The 17,319-nt window shown below is 56.7% G+C and overlaps 2 protein-coding genes across 13 annotated transcripts in view; both read right to left on the reverse strand.

Annotated features, from left to right (window-relative positions):
- Positions 1 to 40: 40 nt before the first annotated feature.
- CCDC74B (coiled-coil domain containing 74B) lies at positions 41 to 5,955 on the reverse strand. Of its 7 annotated transcripts, none has more exons than XM_054549077.1 (8): positions 5,577 to 5,955; positions 4,092 to 4,136; positions 2,955 to 3,005; positions 1,980 to 2,118; positions 952 to 1,144; positions 777 to 850; positions 645 to 701; positions 41 to 444 (listed from the first exon to the last, which is right to left on the reverse strand). In XM_054549077.1, exons 1-8 carry the CDS (start codon positions 5,824 to 5,826, stop codon positions 309 to 311), a joined length of 945 nt encoding a protein of 314 aa, XP_054405052.1. In that variant the 5' UTR covers positions 5,827 to 5,955; the 3' UTR covers positions 41 to 308. The 7 variants fall into 7 exon arrangements, 6 of the variants coding, with proteins under 6 accessions (XP_054405052.1, XP_054405049.1, XP_054405048.1 ...); XM_054549074.2 differs by having other exon boundaries at positions 2,955 to 3,203; XM_054549073.2 differs by having other exon boundaries at positions 2,955 to 3,491; positions 5,577 to 5,924.
- A 6,273-nt stretch (positions 5,956 to 12,228) lies between these two features.
- Positions 12,229 to 17,319, reverse strand: part of SMPD4 (sphingomyelin phosphodiesterase 4) — a 29,620-nt gene continuing 24,529 nt past the window's right edge. For 5 of the 6 annotated variants that reach the window (XM_024243000.3, XM_054548769.2, XM_054548770.2 and 2 more), the window contains 7 exons: positions 16,856 to 16,956; positions 15,918 to 16,081; positions 15,099 to 15,304; positions 14,528 to 14,761; positions 14,145 to 14,276; positions 13,869 to 13,997; positions 12,230 to 13,710 (listed from right to left, as the gene is read on the reverse strand). In XM_024243000.3, coding sequence (XP_024098768.2) covers positions 13,381 to 13,710; positions 13,869 to 13,997; positions 14,145 to 14,276; positions 14,528 to 14,761; positions 15,099 to 15,304; positions 15,918 to 16,081; positions 16,856 to 16,956 — 1,296 coding nt within the window. In that variant the 3' untranslated portion in view covers positions 12,230 to 13,380. 6 annotated transcript variants of the gene reach the window in all.

A 17,319-nucleotide genomic window follows, 5' to 3' on the forward strand; every position in this document is an offset into this window, starting at 1 on the left:
ACGCAATGCCTGATAGCCAGTGAGGAACCAGGCACACAACTTGGAAATAAACAAGCTTTATTTTCAGTTTCAACAGGTAAGGCGATACCAACTTTATCATGTGCTTTTATGTAAATGCCAAATAGCAAAATAACAGCTAGAAAATAAACAGTTTGTCAGTTTGGAGATCAAGTACTTTATCTATCTTGAGTGTCATCTATCTTGGAATTTAGCCAGGCCTAAAAGTAGTGGAAGTATCAGGAAATGCTATAGAGAGCCCGTCTCCAGCTGCAGGTTGGTGGGCCTGGCACTGACCAGATGCGGGTGGCTCAAAGCACTGAGCGATGCAGGCGCCGTTTCTGCATTGCCTGCAGCCTCTTCTGCCTCTCTGCAAAGTTGTTCTTCGGGGTCTGCTTTAGTGCAGGCAGGATGGCACGCTCTGCCACAGGTGGGCTCAGAAGCAGGCTGGAGGCGGGTAGAGGGACTGTCACCGTGAGCATCCCCGGGAGTGGAGTGTTCAGGGAGTGGGGCCTGCATGGCCCTCACGGGGGCCCAGAGAGGCCTCAGCGAGCTCCGCTTCTTCGCCGCCACCCTCCCTTCCCGACTCCCTCCCTGGGGCCCAGGCTTCAGGGCTGCCCCGCTGTCCCCATGCTTGTGGGACTTACCATTTCTTGGAGAGGCCCTTGGTGGAGACCTTGGGGAAATGCATGGCTTCTTGGTCCCTGGGTGAAGGAAGAGTCAGCAATGAGCTGTGGATAGGCCCCCAGGGATGGGGCAGGGGTGTACCAGGCACTCACCTGGGAAAGCTAGCTTCCTCTGGGGCCGCCTGGGGCCTCTGGCTCCCTTCCAGGAGGGACTTGAGGTGCTGCAGCTGAAAGGCAGGGGCAGGGGCATGGTGGGGCCTATGGCGGCACCAGACTACCCAGGGCCACCCCCACCACCCAGGGCCACCCCCACCACCCAGGGCCTCACCTCTTGGGTCTGCAGGAGGTTGGTATTCCACAGCTCGCGGATGAGCACTTCGCACTGCTTAAGTGTGGTGGGCTTTCGCAGGGGAAGGGGCAGGATCATTGGGGGGTGTGCCCCCGCCCCCATCTGCCTGCCCTGGTGCTGGCTGCTCCCCATACAGGCAGCTCCTGCATTAGAGGCTTCTGCTTTCTCCTTTCTGAAACAGTCATTGCAGCAGCCAGAGGTGACCTGCCCAGGTGCATCTAACCACCCACCCAGCATACCTTCCCAGGCAGCGCCCAGGCCAATGTGGGGAAGAGGGCCTGGTTCCCCTCTCCCACTGAGCAGGGTGCTCGGGGCACCAGGTGGGGGTCTCTGGGACTGGGGCCTGTCCCTCTCTCCCCTCTGAAGGTGCCCTAAGGGTCAGATGGGCTTCAGTGGGTGACCAGCTAGCTGCCAGGCTGCTCTCAGTCGTGACCCCACACCCAGTGGGGCATCTTACTCCATGCCTGGTCTCGGGATGTGCAGACGCAGAAGCCTGTCCTGCTGGTTGTGCTGCTGAAAGTGTGCACTCTGTAGCATCCCAGGGCAGTCCCAGAAACTCAGGGATCACCAGAACCTGGTCCTGCTCTGACCTGCTGGCCTAGTGCCCTCCAAAGGCAGGCTGTGGCCAGGGGCAGCAGGCATGCAACTCACTTTTCTTGGTAAGAATATTACTTTACTTTTCTCTGAGGAAGTGGTTTAGGGGCTGCTACTGGCCCCCCTTGTGGGCTCAGGTCAGCACAGGTACTCTGCAGGACCCCCAGGGGAGGGGAGGAAGACAGCACCCACCGATGGGTAGAGCGTGGCCGTTATCTGCTATCATGAGGCCTGGAGACAGGCCCCTGGAGCTAGGGGCAGAGCAGTTGGCTGACTGCAGGGCGTGAGCCTAGTAAATGTAGTCATGGGGCCCTTAGGGTGCAGGCAAGCCTTACCTGGCCTGCCCTTGCACCCCAGGAACACCCAAGCCTTACCTGGCCTGCCCTTGCACCCCAGGAACACCCAAGCCTTACCTGGCCTGCCCTTGTACCCCAGGAACCTTGTCCAGCTTGCTGTTGTGAAGTAGGGGCTCCTCTTCCAGGTCCGCCTTCTGGGGGACGTCAGCTTTCGAATCTTGCTTGTTGAAGGAGCCGGGCTGGGGCCTGGCCTTGCCTTGAGAGTTGGCTGCAAGTCAGACCCTACAAGGCCGGTCACTGCAGGCACCAACAGTCACTGCCCAAGTTTTCCAGGATCAGCTGTGTGTACCTAAGAAGCCCCTGCCCCTGCCTCAGTTTCCTCCTCTGTAAAGGGAAGCCTGCCTTGGAGGGTTCTGGGGGGAATCAATGAGGTTCTGAGGGTGAAGCCCATGGGTGGTGTCTGTGAACACTCTAGAACAATCAAGATGGTGGAAGCTGGCCCCATTTTGGGTAAAATGAAACTGCATGAGAGGCTTGGGACCCAGCCTGCATGGGTTTCCTCGGCAAGGACAAGGCCCATCTAGCGCCTGGGCCCATCACAGGAATGGTGGGGGTTAGGGCTGGGCTGAGGAAAATGCCCGGCCTCTCAGAGTGGGGAAAAGAAGCTCTCTGCTCCCGGCTCACTCTGCAGAAGGTGCCATGAGCCCAGGGCTCCGTGGGCAGTGCCATCCCTCCTGTGTCCTGCCTGCTTGTGGCAGGGACACGGCCAAGCAGGGCTTCTGCTGGGTAGCCAGGGTACATCCTCCCTAGAAGGCCACCCGGGGAGGCCCCTCCTGCCTGCTTGCTGCCCCGCCCTGGGGTGCCTGCTGTGAGGCCTTACTGCCCTGTGACTGGTCCCTGGTCCTGCCCACCCCCCCTTAATCCTCTCCCGGTGGCTTCAGCTTGCAGGGCTCTTTTCAGCTGCACCTTCACCCCCAAATCCTGGAGCTTGGCCCAGCAGAGGGTGCCTGGTCAGCACCCCTAAAGGCCATCCAGGCTGGAGTCCCCGTGGGGCACTCACCCCTGTGAGCACATGGACGCCAGCCTGCTCACCTGAATTAGAGATGGACTTGACAGACTGGAAGCTTGACGTGGAGAGGCTGTCTGCAGGAGAGCGCACAGTGTCGGCGCTACCGCCCGCAAGATGCCCACGCTTGCCTCCTGGCCTGTGTGTCTGTGAGGAGCCCTCCTTCAGCCTGGCAGGGCTGGGTCTTCCCGACTCTACCCACACTCCGTTGACGCAGACCCAGCGAGCGCCCAAGGGAGCAGAGGCCCCGGAAAGGTGGTTTCCTGAGGGGCCATCTGGAAAGCAGGAGGGCTTGGGACACATGAAACAGCAGGTCCCAAGGGAGAGCATGGCCTCTTCCCGTGTCCTGTCAGGGTCCCCGGCACTGCAGGGCTGGGGCTGCTGACTTGGGCCACACTTTGCCCAGAACAGCTCACTGGAGTTGCCACAGCGACTAGGGAAGGGCCCTCCCTCGACCCCATTCTCCATGTCTCCCTGGGAAGGGAGAGCCCTAGGCACTGCCCCAGCTGCAATGTTCCCAGGCTGGCTCCATCCACCAGTCAGATGTCCTCCTGATGTCAGCCCTGGCCCCAAAGATAACGGAAAGTGAGCTCGAGACCACAACCCAGAATCCTGGGCTGGGTGGGGGCCACTGTCAGAATGGGGAAGTGCCTTGGACAAGCGGCAAGGAAACAGGACTGTGCTTCCTCCCTTTGTCCCCATGGTTGCTGCCCAGATGGCAGGAAGGGATCCCCGGATGGAGTGTGTCCAGAGCCCCTGGGCCCCCAGCATGTCAGGACTCAGAGCCATGGGGCTGGAAATCCTGGGCCTGGCCACAGCAGCAATCTGAGGCAAAGACCTAGCAGGGCAGGGGCTGTCCCAGGGGTTCCTTCCCATTTCAGCTCTACTTGGAGGAGGGAGGGTCTGGGAAGCACCCTGTACCGACCTCCCCACTGCAATGACCTCAGGCCCTGGGCTTACTGAGAGCAGCACGTGCTGTGCTTGGCTGCATAACATTGTCCAGCCACGGCTAGAGGTAGCGGCATCTGGCCGGGTCCCCCAGAACCTGTCCCCACTGGGTTGGCATACAGGGGCCAGTACAGCCAGGTGGGCAAGGACAGTTTGGAGGGGCTCCCCCGGGTGGCAAGAGCATCCCATCAGGCACTGAAGGGCCCAGTTCTCACCTTTCTTCTGTGATGTCTGATTCATTATGAGCTTGTAATGGAGATCTGAAAGCAAGCACACGCTCTCCTCAGCACTTGTGAAACTACAGCCATTCTGAGAGAAGAAGCCTGGCCTGTCCTCTCCCCGCTGCTGAGCTCGAGAGTCCTGGCTCCCTACTGGCTGATTGGGCCCTGCCCCATGGATCCCGCTCTCCACCACGCCTTTACCGTGGGCGGCAGGCCAGGAATGGCCCTGCCTGTTCCCTAGGCAGAGCCCACCCGGCATATCGGCCTCATCCATCTGAGATGACTGGAGGGCGTCCACACTGCCAGGCAGGACGTGGGCTTTAGGGGTACAGAGGTGAACTCCGGAACCCCTGGCTATGGCGGTGTCATGATCCCGTGGGCATCAGGGACTGGGTGGGGGCTCAAGAAGACATGAGGAACGGGGTGTCCTGAGGCTCAGGAAGACATGAGGAAGGGAGGTCCTGACAAAACAGACGCCTGGTGATGGGATACGCGGCACTCAGGTAAGGCAGCACCAGGGAACGGGGCGGGAGAGGAGGCCGCGGGCACTGGTGCCCTTGCTTGGAGCCCTCCTGAAGCAGGAGCGAGGAGTGGAGCCACATCCCACATCCTGGCGGGCCCTACTTCTGCTCGGGGCAGGAGGGATGGGGGAGGAGGGAGGGAGAAGGAGGGGCGTGGGGGTGAGGAGCAGCTAAGGGTGCAGGTGGCAAGGCCCCGCCGGAGGACAGCATGGGCACAGGCGAAGCGGGGACGGGGTGGGGGGCGGGGGGATGCCTGCTCCTGATCCGGTGTGTTTAGCTGGAAGAAATTCACTGAGCTGCGCACTCGCACTTGGGCACATTTCCTTGTATAAAGTTTTTGTTTGTTTGTTTTTGTTTTTTTGAGACGGAGTCTCGCTCTGTCACCCCGGCTGGAGTGCAGTGGCGCGATCTCGGCTCACTGCAAGCTCCGCCTCCCGGGTTCACGTCATTCTCCTGCCTCAGCCTCCGGAGTAGCTGGGACTACAGGCGCCCGCCACCACGCCCAGCTAATTTTTTTGTATTTTTAGTAGAGACGGGATTTCACCGTGTTAGCCAGGATGGTCTTGGTCTCCTGACCTCGTGATCCGCCCGCCTCGGCCCCCCAAAGTGCTGGAATTACAGGAGTGAGCTGCCGCGCCCGGCCCCCTCTATAAAGTTTTTAACAGAGGTGTGTCTGACCCTGCCTGGAGAGGAGAGGACTGGCGGAGTCAGCATCTGAAATGATGCTGCCCCACCAGACAGGCAGACAGGGTCGGCACTGCCCGGGGGCCACGCGGGTCTCCCTCTGGGAGGAGGGGACAGCTCAGCGTGGCAGGACCCAGGGCGGGCTTGCTGTCCTGTGTTCCCCCTGAGCCCAGGCGTGTGCTGGAGTTCGTGGCTGTGTTTCTGGGCTGCGCGAGCCGCAGTGTTGAGTGTGCCTGGGGAGGCAGGGCCGGCCTAGGGCCCCGCGCCGGCTCACCCTTGTTCTCCCGCTTCAGGTGCTCGATCTCCTCATGGAGCTTGGCCAGCATCTCCGAGTGCTGCTGCTGCAGGAACTGCAGGCTCTTCTCCAGGTCCAGGTTCCGTTTCTGCGGGTCGCTCTGCCTGAGCTGCGGGCTCTGCGGCCTAAAAGACTGGACGCCCACAGAGGGGCGCTGGCGCCGGCGGCGGGAGCCCGGGGTCGGCGAGCTGGGGGGCCGCGTCCCAGCTGCCACCCCCGCACAGCTCATATCGCCATCGCCAGGTACCCTCCCGCTGCCACTGCACCCCGGCTCTGTGGCCAGGCCGCCCTAGCCTGGCGCCCCGTCACCATGGAAACCGGGCGACGGAGGGCGCGAGGCGGTTGGCGGGGGCGGGGCCTGTCGCTGGCTCTTCCTGGGTGAGTAGTGATTTACAAGGCATCCAGGGCTGGGCACAGGGGCTCACGCCTGTAATCCCCGAACGTTGGGAGGCCGAGGCGGACGGATCACTTGAGGTCAGGAGTTCGTGACCATCCTGACCAACATGGGGAAACCCCGACTCTACTGAAAATACAAAATTTAACCGGGCGTAGTGGCAGGAGCCAGTATTCCCAGCTACTCGGGAGGCTGAGGCAGGAGAATAGCTTGAACCGGGAGGCAGAGGTTGCAGTGAGCCGAGATCGCACCGCTGCACTCCAACCTGGGCAACAGAGACTCTGTCTAAAAAATAATAATAATAATAATAATAAATGGTATCCAGGCATCCTTTCCAGCTTGGATGGAAAGTGAGACCCCATCTCTATAAAAAATAAAAGAAAAAAAACCCGGGCATGGTGGCTTGTGCCTGTAGTCCCAACTACTCGGGAGGCTGAGGCAGGAGGATTGCTGGAACCCCAGAGGTCAAGGCTGGAGTGAGCTATGATGGCACCACTGAACTCCAGCCTAAGTGACACAGTGAGATGCTGCCTAAAAATAAGAGGCCGGGCGCAGTGGCTCACGCCTGTAATCCCAGCTACTCTGGAGGCTGAGGCAGGAGAATCACTTGAACCCAGGAGGTGGAGGTTGCAGTGAGCCAAGATCGCGCCATTGCACTCCAGCCTGGGCGACAGGGTGAGACTCCATCTCAAAAAAAAAAAAATTAATTAATTAATTAATTAATTTAAAAATAATAAAAATAAAAAGAAGTAAGTCTTTTTTTTTTTTTTTTACAAGGCCTGCCCTCAAAAAAAAAAAAATCACAGCCAGGCCAATCGTAATTTTGCCAGATACCAACAAACCTGGAGGAAGGGAACATAGCTAACCCCAGACTGCTCTGACTCCCCTTCCCCACATCTTACTGCCACATCAACGGGGCTCCTGTATAATAACAGGGGATACAAGTGAAAGAACTGCTCATCTCAGAGCTTATTCAAGAAATCTCTAGGAAACCATAAAGACAACAGGGAGGCAAAAACTAAGACACTAGAGGAGGTTTAAGCCTCTGACACCTCCAGTTAACAAACCGCACACATGGCGCAACCCCTAACCAGACCAACATAAAACTTCACACAGAAAGTCCATTTACCTCTCACTGGTTGAGCATGACCAGCCCTCAACAAAAACTTGCAAGGCATAATAAAAAAAACACAGTTTGAAGACACAGCAAACATCAGAGCCAGACTTAAATATGGCAGAGATGTTGGAATTATCAGACCAAGAAATGAAATACAACTATGATTAATATGCTAAGGGCTCTAATGGAAAAAGTGGACAACATGAGATTACAGACTGATAATGGGAACAGAGAGGTACACATTCTAAGAAATAATCTAAAGAAAATGTGAAGGCCAGTCAGGATGGCTCATGTCTGTAACCCCAGCACTTTGGAAGGCCGAGTTGGGCAGATCATTTGAGGTCAGGAGCTCAAGACCAGCCTGGCCAATGTGGTGATACCCCATCTCTACTAAAAAATACAAAAATTAGCTAGTGTGGTGGCATGCACCTGTAATTCCAGCTACTTGGAAAGTTAAGGTGGGAGGATTGCTTGAATCCAGGAGGCGGAGGTTGCAGTGAGCCGAGATCATGCCACTGCCCTCAAGCCTGGGCAACAGAGTAAGACTCCATGTCAAAAAAAAAAAGAAGAAGAAGAAAAAAGAAAGAAAATGCGAGAAGTTGGCCGGGCACAGTGGCTCACACCTCTAATCCCAACACTTTGGGAGGCCAAGGTGGGCGAATCACTTGAGGTCAGGAGTTCAAGACCAGCCTGGGCAACATGGTGAAAACCCATCTCTACTAAAAATACAAAAATTATTGGGAGGCCGAGGCGGGCGGATCACGAGGTCAGGAGATCAAGACCATCCTGGCTAACACGTCTCTACTAAAAATACAAAAAATTAGCCGGGCATGGTGGCGGGCGCCTGTGGTCCCAGCTACTCGGGAAGCTGAGGCAGGAGAATGGCGTGAACCTGGGAGGCGGAGCTTGCAGTGAGCCAAGATCGTGCCACTGCACTCCAGCCTGGGCGACAGAACAAGACTCCATCTCAGAAAAAAAAAGAAAAAAAATGGCAGGCGTGGTGGTGCATGTCTGTAATCCCAGCTACTCAGGAGGCCGAGGCCAAAGAATTGCTTGAAGTCAGGAGGTGAAGTTTCCAGCAAGCTGAGATCCTGCCACTGCACTCCATCCTGAGCAACAGAGTGAGACTCTGTCTCAAAAAACAAAAAGAAAATGTAAGAAGTCAAAAACATAACAGAAATGAAAAGTCAGGTGCATGGCTGATGCCTGTAATCCCAGCACTTTGAGAGGCCAAAGCAAGAGCATCTCTTGAGCCCAGGAGTTGGAGACCAGCCTGGGCAATATAGCCAGACCCTGTCTCCACAAAAAACCAAAAAATTTGCCTGCATGGTGGTGCACACCTGCAGTCCCAGCTACTGAGAAGGCTGAGATGCAGTGAGCCGTGACTGCACCACTGCACTCCAGCTTGGGCAACAGAGACCTTGTTTCAAAAAAAGAAGGAAAATGATATAGGAAATTTGGATCTAAAAAAAGGGAAGTGCATTAGAGAAGGAATAAATTAAGATAAAATATAATCTTGTATTATTTTTAACAGATGACAGGTTGTTCAAAAAAATCATGGCAACATGTTTTCAGTAATTATGGTTTATGGATAGCTGGAATGAATGGCAGCAATATTATTGCTGGGAGGGAGGATGTCCTGAGTGGAGAGAAATTCATCCAGGCAGGAGTGCAGTGGCGCGATTATAGCTCACTTGCAGCCTGGAACTCCTGGGCTCAAGCCATCCTCCTGCCTCAGCTTCCCTAGTAACTGGGATTACAGGTACACACCACCATGCCTGGCTAATTTTTTTTTTCTTTTGTCTTGCTATGTTGCCTAGACTGGTCTCAAACTCCTGGGCTGAGGCAGTCTTCCTGCCTCAGCCTCCAGAAGTATTGAAATTACAGATATGAGCCACTGTGCCTGGTATATGGTTGCTTTTGAATGTCCTAGTCCTAAACATCTGATTCCCAAGAAGGAGAAAAGAAAAATGAAGGCAGGAGGAGGTGCTGATCCATAAAAACCTCCTGGAAGGTGTGTCCCCAGGGAGGCGGTGAGGGTTGAGGAGGGAGGTTGCAAACATAGCAGTGGAGATAGCAGCAGTGGCTGCCTGCCTCTTTGTCTGCATTTTCACAATCAACAGCAGCCATCATCAATCAGAGCACAGATCCCCAGTATTTGAAGGATGGGGCTCTTATTGCCCGCTCTGGTTCCTGCAAGCTATAGGGAAGCTACTCCAGAAATGCATGCATGGCTGCTTGCACCACCAATTTAAATGCCACTTTCTTCTGAAAACACCCTTACAGACCTGCCAGGAAATAATGCGTAGCCAGATATGAGTGCATCCAGTGGCCCAGACAAGTTGACATATAGAATTAACCATCACAAGTCCACCCCTTGTCAACCTGGCACCCATACACATCTCCTTAAACCATACTTACTCTCCAAATACAATAACCAAGTGTTATTGTGTTAGCAGTGGAAGGTGTCTGAGTTAATAGTGTTAGCAGTGGAAGGTGTCCAAGTCACTGGCAGTGAATCCGAATGGGTCTTCAGCAACTACAATTCTTGGCTCCTCAGAAGAAGGAATTCGACTGAGGGGCATAAGGCAGAAAAAGAGACCGAAGCAAGTTTCAGAGCGGGAGTGGAAGTGTATTTTAAAAGGCTTTAAAACAGGAAAGAAAGGAAAATACGCTTGGAAGAGACCTAAGTGGGCACATGAAAGTCAAGTGTGGTGTTTAACCTTGATCCTAGGACTTTCTAGACTGGCCCCTTTCCCATGATCCTTCCCTTAGGGTGGGCTGCCCCTTAGGGCAGCCTCAGTACCCTCCTTACCCTTGGGAGCTGAGCACATGCAGTGTGTTTAGGAAACTGTATGCATGCCCATCTGAGGTTTTCGGGTGGGGTGCCCCCCGAAGGTCATACTCCACCGCTTTGTCTCTTAATGCACATGCCTGGGCAGTTGCTTCTCCCTGGAATCTGCATTCAATTAACACTTTAGTGAAATAGGTGTGGCCCATCAGGAAATGGCCTCTCCCTGGCGCCAGCTGCCAATTTATCACTTTCATTTTGTATTTATTTATTTTTTGAGGAGGAGTCTCTGTCACTCAGGCTGGAGTACAGTGGTGCGATCTTGGCTTACTGCAACCTCTACATCCCAGGTTCAAGTGATTTTCCTGCCTCAGCCTCCCAAGTAGCTGAGATTAGAGGCATGCGCCACCACACTAGCTAATTTTTGTATTTTTAGTAGAGATGGGATTTCAGCATGTTGGCCAGGCTGGTCTCAAACTCCTGACATCAAGTGCTCTTCCTGCCTCAGCCTCCTACAGTGCTGGGATTACAGGCGTGAGCCACTGTGCCTGGCCAAAAGTAGGAATTCTTGACTGGGAAATAATTTGATATATTTTGGCACCTTGTGACTTGAGAAAATTATGCTAGGAATTCTGGTTTTGGGAGTCCAGGGAAGCCAGCTTAATTTTTACCGTGAAGGCTACATTAAGAGTCCTCTCTCCAGCGTGGCGGCTCACACCTGTAACCCTAGCACTTCAGGATGCGGAGGCGGTGGCATCACTCGAGCCCAGGAGTTCAAGACCAGCCTGGCAACACAGTGAGACCCCATCTCTACAAAAAAAATTAAAAATTAGCAGGGTGCGGTGGCGCATGCCTGTAGTCCTGGCTACTTGGGATGCTGAGGCGGAAGGATTGCTTAAGCCCAGGAGTTAGAGGCTGCAGTGAGCCGTGATGGTGCAATGCACTCCAGCCTGGGCAATATAGCAAGACCTTGTCTCAAAAAAAAGAGAGTTCTCTCTCATTTATATTAGAAATGTCAGGGTTATTGGTGAGAGCTGGCCTTTAGGGGATCTAACTTGCTCTTGGATGTCCAAGGGGAAAGGTATAGATTTCTCCTGACCGCACAGGGCCTCTGCTTGAGAGTTGCTTGCACAAGATGATCAGAATCTGACTTACCTCAGGCGCTGGTATATCCTAGCAGCAGAATGTGTTGGTCGTGGAAGGGAGTAGGCCACGAATGGGATCCAGGGAACAGGATTGTCTCGGGGCAAGGATGATGCAGAGGTGCAGGGGGCAGGGGTGGTGTCAGGACAGCCTGAAGCTGCGCTGCCAGAGGCTCTGGGCCACGTGGTCAGAAAAGCATCTGGATTTGGCCTGTTAGCAGGGGAGTATGGCCCAATGGCAAAAAGTCAAGGGCATCCTAGGAGCTGAGGCGGCGGTGGCGGTGGCAGTTAGGGCAAACCACTCTGGAAGCGTCCGGGGTGGAGACAAGAATGTGCAGGAGCTCCTGCTTCCAGCCTGGCCTCCCTCCTCCTTGTGCCCCAGACAGAACTGCTTCCCCTGAGTTGCTCCAACTCCAGTCTTTCCCCAGAAGTCCCTCACAAGTGCCTCCTGGCCGGGCCCCCCAACTGCATTTTGCTTCTGCTCTCGTCCCAGCAGTCCCATTTTCTCTACAGTGAGAGTTCTTGGCAAAATTTAAATCCCATTTTATTGGCGAGGTCCCTACCCCCCTACCTGGAAGTGGCTGGAACCTAGCTGCCCGCTGCTGCCCTCGCTCCTCAGGCAGAAGCCACTGAGCACCAGCTGGCCTTGTGGCCATCGCTGTCCAGGTCCCAGCCACCAAGACCCTGACCCCTCACTCAGCTTTGCTGTTCTTGGTTCTCAATGCGTTTTTGTCTGCCCTCCGCTCCTGGCCAGACATTTCAGCCCCCAGCAACTCCCGCAATCCTCGGAGCTTCTGGAAGCCGTAGACTTGGCGGCACATGTTCCCGGTGGTCAGCTTTTCTTTGAGAACAGGGTCTCACTCTGTCACCCAGGCTGGAGTATAGTGGCGTGATGAAGGCTCACTACAGCCTTGACCTCCTGGACCCTGACGATCCTCCAAACTCATCGTCCCAAGTAGCTGGGACCACACATGTGAACCACCATGCCTAACTTTTTGAATCTTTTGTAAAGACGGGGCAAAGTCTACTGTGCCTCTGAGAGAGGAAAGCATAGGAAGCCAGAGGCCCAGGCCTGTGGACACTGGGGGGAGGGGCCAACAGGGTGCCCAGTTGTTTCTGCAGCCCCCGTGTGCTCAGGGACTCTGTACAGGTGAACCTCCTAGAGACTGAGCCCAGGTGCCAGAAGACTCAGAAGCAAGGACAGGTTTATTCAGATCCATGGTCGAGTGACAAGCTTGATTTTTGGTCCCAGGCCCTAAAATGCCATTATTCTCAGTTTACATCAAAATACAAAGCCCAACATTTACAATTTTAAAAACATTAAAGCAAACCCCCAAAACCCCACACCGAAAACGAAGGCTTGGTTTGGAAATCACCACTGAGATGCTGTTCTCCCTCGCGTGTCGTCTGTGGGGTGAATGAAGGTGAAGACCCCGTGCTGGTTTCTGTCAGAGAATCTGTAGTTGTCTATTTTGAATACTTAAGTACCATTGAACGGTTGCCATGTCTTTGAGCACTTGATGTTAGTGAAGTGAGAATGCTTCTGACCATCTTTGGATGCAGAGCAGAAACTGGCAGAATCCGACCCCATCGATCCAGCAGTGTCCCCAACGCCTGAGGACCAGCACCCATCTGTGACAAGGCACAGGGGTCCGCGATGTTGGCCACTGCTTTGGGTGATGTGCTCAATGGCTGGGGGTCTGGCGGTGAAGCACCCGGGCTCTGGGAGGGTCTTAGGCTCCTGAAACATGGAATTCTACGGCCCAGTCTTGGAACAGCTGGGAGAACATGAAGAATGCCCCCCACAGCGAAGAATCAGGAGAGCCACTCTCTAGTTTTCTCACAACTCTAGAAACTTTGATTCTTTCCTGGAGTGGAGACTTGAGCCACCGTCCTGGTCCCACACAGGGAGAGGAGGCGCCACAACCCACTCTGCCCACCTCAAGGCCAGCCAGTGGGGAGGCCAGGCCCAGGGGGCTGTTGGCAGGCTGGCTCCCTAGCTTGGTGCAGCAGAGTACCCAAATGGGCACTGGAAAAAAGGCCCCGAGAGCTAGCTTGGCCATGACTCCTTGGCAGAGGGAGGGAAAAGCCGGCGCTGAGCTCTGCGCTGTCACAGAGCGTGGCTGTTGAGCCCTGGTAGCCACTCCTTTGCTGGGGCCCACCTGCCTTCCCTTCTTGGTTGCGTTTCCTCTAGATGCCTCTGCGGCTGCAGGAACCCCACTCCAGAAACCCGAGGATGACCGTGTTCCCTCCTGGAGGGGCTTCCCAGGTCCTCTCAGGCCCGAGGGTGGGGCTGTGTGGCAAATCCCTCCAGCCTACTCTGAAAGCAGCTGACACCTTCAGGGCTGGTGCAGCTTCCCCCGCTCGGTCAGCAGTGTCATGGCAGAGGCATAGAGGACGTAGCCCAGGGTGAGCAGCAGCGTGCATGGGAGGGGCCCGACGCAGAACAGAGAGGCCACGAAGAAGGCCAGCAGCAGTGAGACCAGCGTCCGGTAACTGCCCAGGAAGCGCAGGCTGAGCCTGGGGCCGCGGGTGTGGCTGGCCACCTGCCTCCTCCCCACAGGGCTCAGCAGGTGCCTGCTGGCCAGCCCAGGTTCTGTGAGGTGGTAGCGACAGAAGCTGCCGAGGAAGTCATCCCGGGAACACAGAGCCGCCATCTGTCCTGCAAACTGAAGCACAGACAGAGGCACGGGGGTGTGGGGTGGTGGCACCACAGGCCTCAGGACAGCAGTACCCCACCCTCACAGGCCACCCCGGGACTGCACCCCAGGCAGGAGCATCTAGAACCCTCTCCGAAGAGGCCAGGCCGGCCCTCCTGCCCACTCACTCTGTGGTTGATGGCAGACGACAGCCTGAAGAGCGTGCGGACCAAGCTGGCGATCTCATAGCTCCGGATGGGCTGCAGCTCCGGGTCCCCCTGGTACTCAATTTCAAACCTTCGCAGCCCATTGATGATCTAGAAAGCCAGGCCACAGGGATGGGTCAGAAAACACAGCCCCGCACACAACTCAGAGGAGCCTGATGGCCTCTGCTCACGAGGGAGGAGGGAGCTGTGGACGGGTCAGGGCCCAGCCCATGCGCCTCTGAGACACGGGCCTCTCACCTGGTACCGCCCCAGGGGCGTAAGGATGAGTCCGTCCTCACCCACGATGCAGTCGGGGAGCTGCTTTTTTCCATTCTCATCCTGGGTGGTGCCCAAGGCGAGTGTGAACTGCCTGAGCTGAGCTTCGCTGAGCTGCCAGAGAGAAGTGCCACTGCCCTCAGCATCAAGATGAAGGGAGGGGACCAGTCTTCACCCCACCAGCCTACAACAGTGGCAACAAGGGGACCCAGATATGACGCTCGGGGTGTGGGCCTGCCTCCCACAACACTGGGTCCATATGTGTGGGGCCTGGGACTGGTACGTGGCTGACCACAGGCTGGGTGGAGTGGATCCTTCAGGGAAGGGGACCCTGATGGCCGTGGGGCAGGCCCCATAGCTCGTACCCGGAATATCTGGCGCAGGTACTCCAGGGCCTTCTCCAGGTATTCATCTGTCTTCCGGACGCTGTCTTGCCCCATCTCGTCCAGGTCGTTGGCTGTGTAGGAGCCATTGGTGTCCATGGAGCTGAAGCCCAGCCACGAGAGGAAGGAGTGGCCAGCCGGGCTCTCCGCACACTGGTCAGAGATGGACTTGGCTGTGTGTTTGGCCTGTGTGATGAGCTGAGCGAGGCGCAGGACCTGCAAGGGAGGCGCGGGCAGGTCACCAGCAGGACAGGCCTGTGCTGCCACTCAGGCAGCCCCAAGAGCAATGCACAGCCAGACTGCTGAGCGTCAGGAGGAGTGGCTTCTGCCAGAGGACTTTTAAAGATTAAAGGATGATCTTCTACATTTGAAATTTCCCAACACTGCCTTCGTTATCAGGAAAAAATTAGACTTTACTAAAACGGGGGAAGGAGATACGGCGACAAATCTACACCCAGCCTCCCTCCTTCCTGCTGGATCACAGCACTTCCTGGGTTCTGCTCAGCCCCATGGCTCCAGGGGCCCTGAGGACAGACACCACCAACCCACTCACCAGGGTGCGGGCCTCGGGCCCAAACATCGGGGTGTACTTGCAGTCCTGGCCCTCCAGGCTATAGACGTGGCTCTTCACCTTGAAGGAGGCATCAGTGACCACTGGTGGCCAGGGTGACAGGAAGCTCCCAGTGAATGTGGGGGCTGTGAAGAGTCGGTGCTGGCGGTGGGGGATGACCAGCTCTGGCTCCAGGAATAGCTGCTCACCTAGAAGGCAGGAGACGAACCTGGCACCCACTTCCCGGGGGCAGAGTACCCGACTGCTGCCCTTAGGATTCTGGGGTGCCTCCGAGGTGTCTGGGGAGCCATGACCCAGGGGTGTCCTCCTGAGGCCCTGCCTAGCAGCATCTCCCACACAGTAGGTGGCTGACATGGGGAGGGCGGATGGGGGAGCTGGTGGCTCACAGAGCCCCTAGCAGTGTCTGCAGGAGGTAAACAACAGGAGGATCGACAGAAACCAACGCGCAACCCAGCCAGGATGAATGCACGGCAGAGACCAGGCTCACCTCCTGAAGCGGCCACCACGAGTTGCCAGGGAGAAACAGCGGGGTCACGGGGACGCGGCTTGGACCGTGCAGCCCCGCTCTGTGGACACACCTGCGATCCCCCACCCAGTGCCTGGTGGCTGCAGGGCAGGCAGGATCCAGCCGGTTTCAGACTTCACCGCACAGATGTGTCCCAGGAGTCTCCACAGCACCCTGTGCCGGGGCCCACTCTGGGCATGTGGGTCCCTCTTAAAGACCAGCCACCGCCAGCTAAGGGCCTGGCCCTGGTCTGGCTGGGTCAACATCTACCCGGCTGGCCCAGGCTGAGGACTTACCTTTCTGAATCATCTCAGCTAGGTTGGGCTGGGCAAAGACTTTGGCCACTCGGAACACCATGAGCGCATGCTTGGGGCTGACCAGGTCTGTGCGGAGCGCACGGTTCAGGAAGCCCACAAACAACTTGGTGTACATCAGCAGGTTCTCCTGGACAAAGGGCGCCCTGGGGACCGAGGTGGCAGGTTGGGGCCAGCCTTCCAACTGGAGGCGGGGTCTGTGCCGGTCCATGCCCCTAATGCCCTTGCTCACCCTTGGGCTTTCAGACTCTCCCTGGCCAAGGTGACAAGCTGTCACAGATGACAGCTCAGGGGGCCACGGGCAGCAGGCAGGGAGGGCAGGACAGAGGCAGGTAAGACCCAGGCCCTCTGAGGACACCACATCCTTAGCAAGGCTGAGGCCCCTTTCCAAGTGGATGGAGGCCACCATGGCAGAGGCCAGCCCAGAGCCTGGGGGGGCTGAGGGAGGATCCCCCAGAGGGTCCAAAGGGGAATGCCCTGGGCAAGGAGGGGAGGGGTCAGTGGCCATGCCAGGTGCCACGGAAGCCTGGGGGTCTGCTGTGAGGATCGAGCAGGGGATGAGGGGAAGACGGCCTCCCTCATCCCCTGCTTGATCACTGCTGCTCTGCTCTGTGCTGATGAAGGTCAAGGGATAGTTTGGGGGTGGCTGAACACTCATCTGGGACAGAAGGGAGAGGGGACAGGGCAGGATGGGTCACCCACAGCTTCCATGAGAAACCAATTCTAGGGCCTGGCAAAGTTGAGCCTAGAAAGGGCTAGTCTGTGTTCCACTCAGCAGGGATTGGGAGAGGACTTCAGGAGGCCACGGGGGCCAGGGCCAGGCTGACCCCAGCACAGGCTGCTGGCTTGGCCTCCACCCACTGGAGCAATATCCACCTGGGGCAGCCAGTGGCATGTCTGTGAGAGGGGCTGAGGCTCACCATTTCTCCGACACACACCGGGGCTGGGAGTCGCTGCCCGGAGCCTGCTTGTCAGGCGCGTACCGCCACGGCTGCAGGTAGCTCAGCCACATCTCCAGGACCTGTGGGGGAGGTGTGTGCTAAGGGCTCAGTGGCTGGGGGCCAAATCCTCCGGGGGCCTGGAGCCCGGGTACCAGGCGGCAGCTGGGTGGGACTGACTCTTCCCACTTCCCCCAGAGGGCACAGGAGAGACGCGCACAGCCCTGTGAGGTTTGGCTCTCTTGCTGGCCCTCCAGAAGCCAAGGTGGGCTTTTCCCAGCCCAGGGGGCAGAATGCTCCCTGGTCAGGAAAGGGCGGGAACCTGCCCTGCACCAGACAGGTGGGACAGGGCAGGGCTTTCCTGAGGGTTGGCTTTGGAAACTCAAACAGAAAAAACAATGTGGCCCTCCAAGACCCCCTCCTTGCCAAGGCCTCTGTGATAACAC

The sequence above is a fragment of the Pongo abelii genome, chromosome 11 (genome assembly GCF_028885655.2).
Source record: "Pongo abelii isolate AG06213 chromosome 11, NHGRI_mPonAbe1-v2.0_pri, whole genome shotgun sequence".
Classification (NCBI taxonomy): domain Eukaryota; kingdom Metazoa; phylum Chordata; class Mammalia; order Primates; family Hominidae; genus Pongo; species Pongo abelii.

Excerpts from the sequence above, each read along its gene's own strand:
- CCDC74B (XM_063712660.1), bottom strand. The coding sequence starts at position 4,065 with ATGGGATGCTCTTGCCACCCGGGGGAGCCCCTCCAAACTGTCCTTGCC. Across the intron at positions 2,119-2,954 it reads CAAGTCCATCTCTAATTCAG|GCAAGGCCAGGCCCCAGCCC; the intron begins GTGAGCAGGCTG and ends CCAACTCTCAAG. Across the intron at positions 851-951 it reads ACCTCCTGCAGACCCAAGAG|CTGCAGCACCTCAAGTCCCT; the intron begins GTGAGGCCCTGG and ends CCTGCCTTTCAG.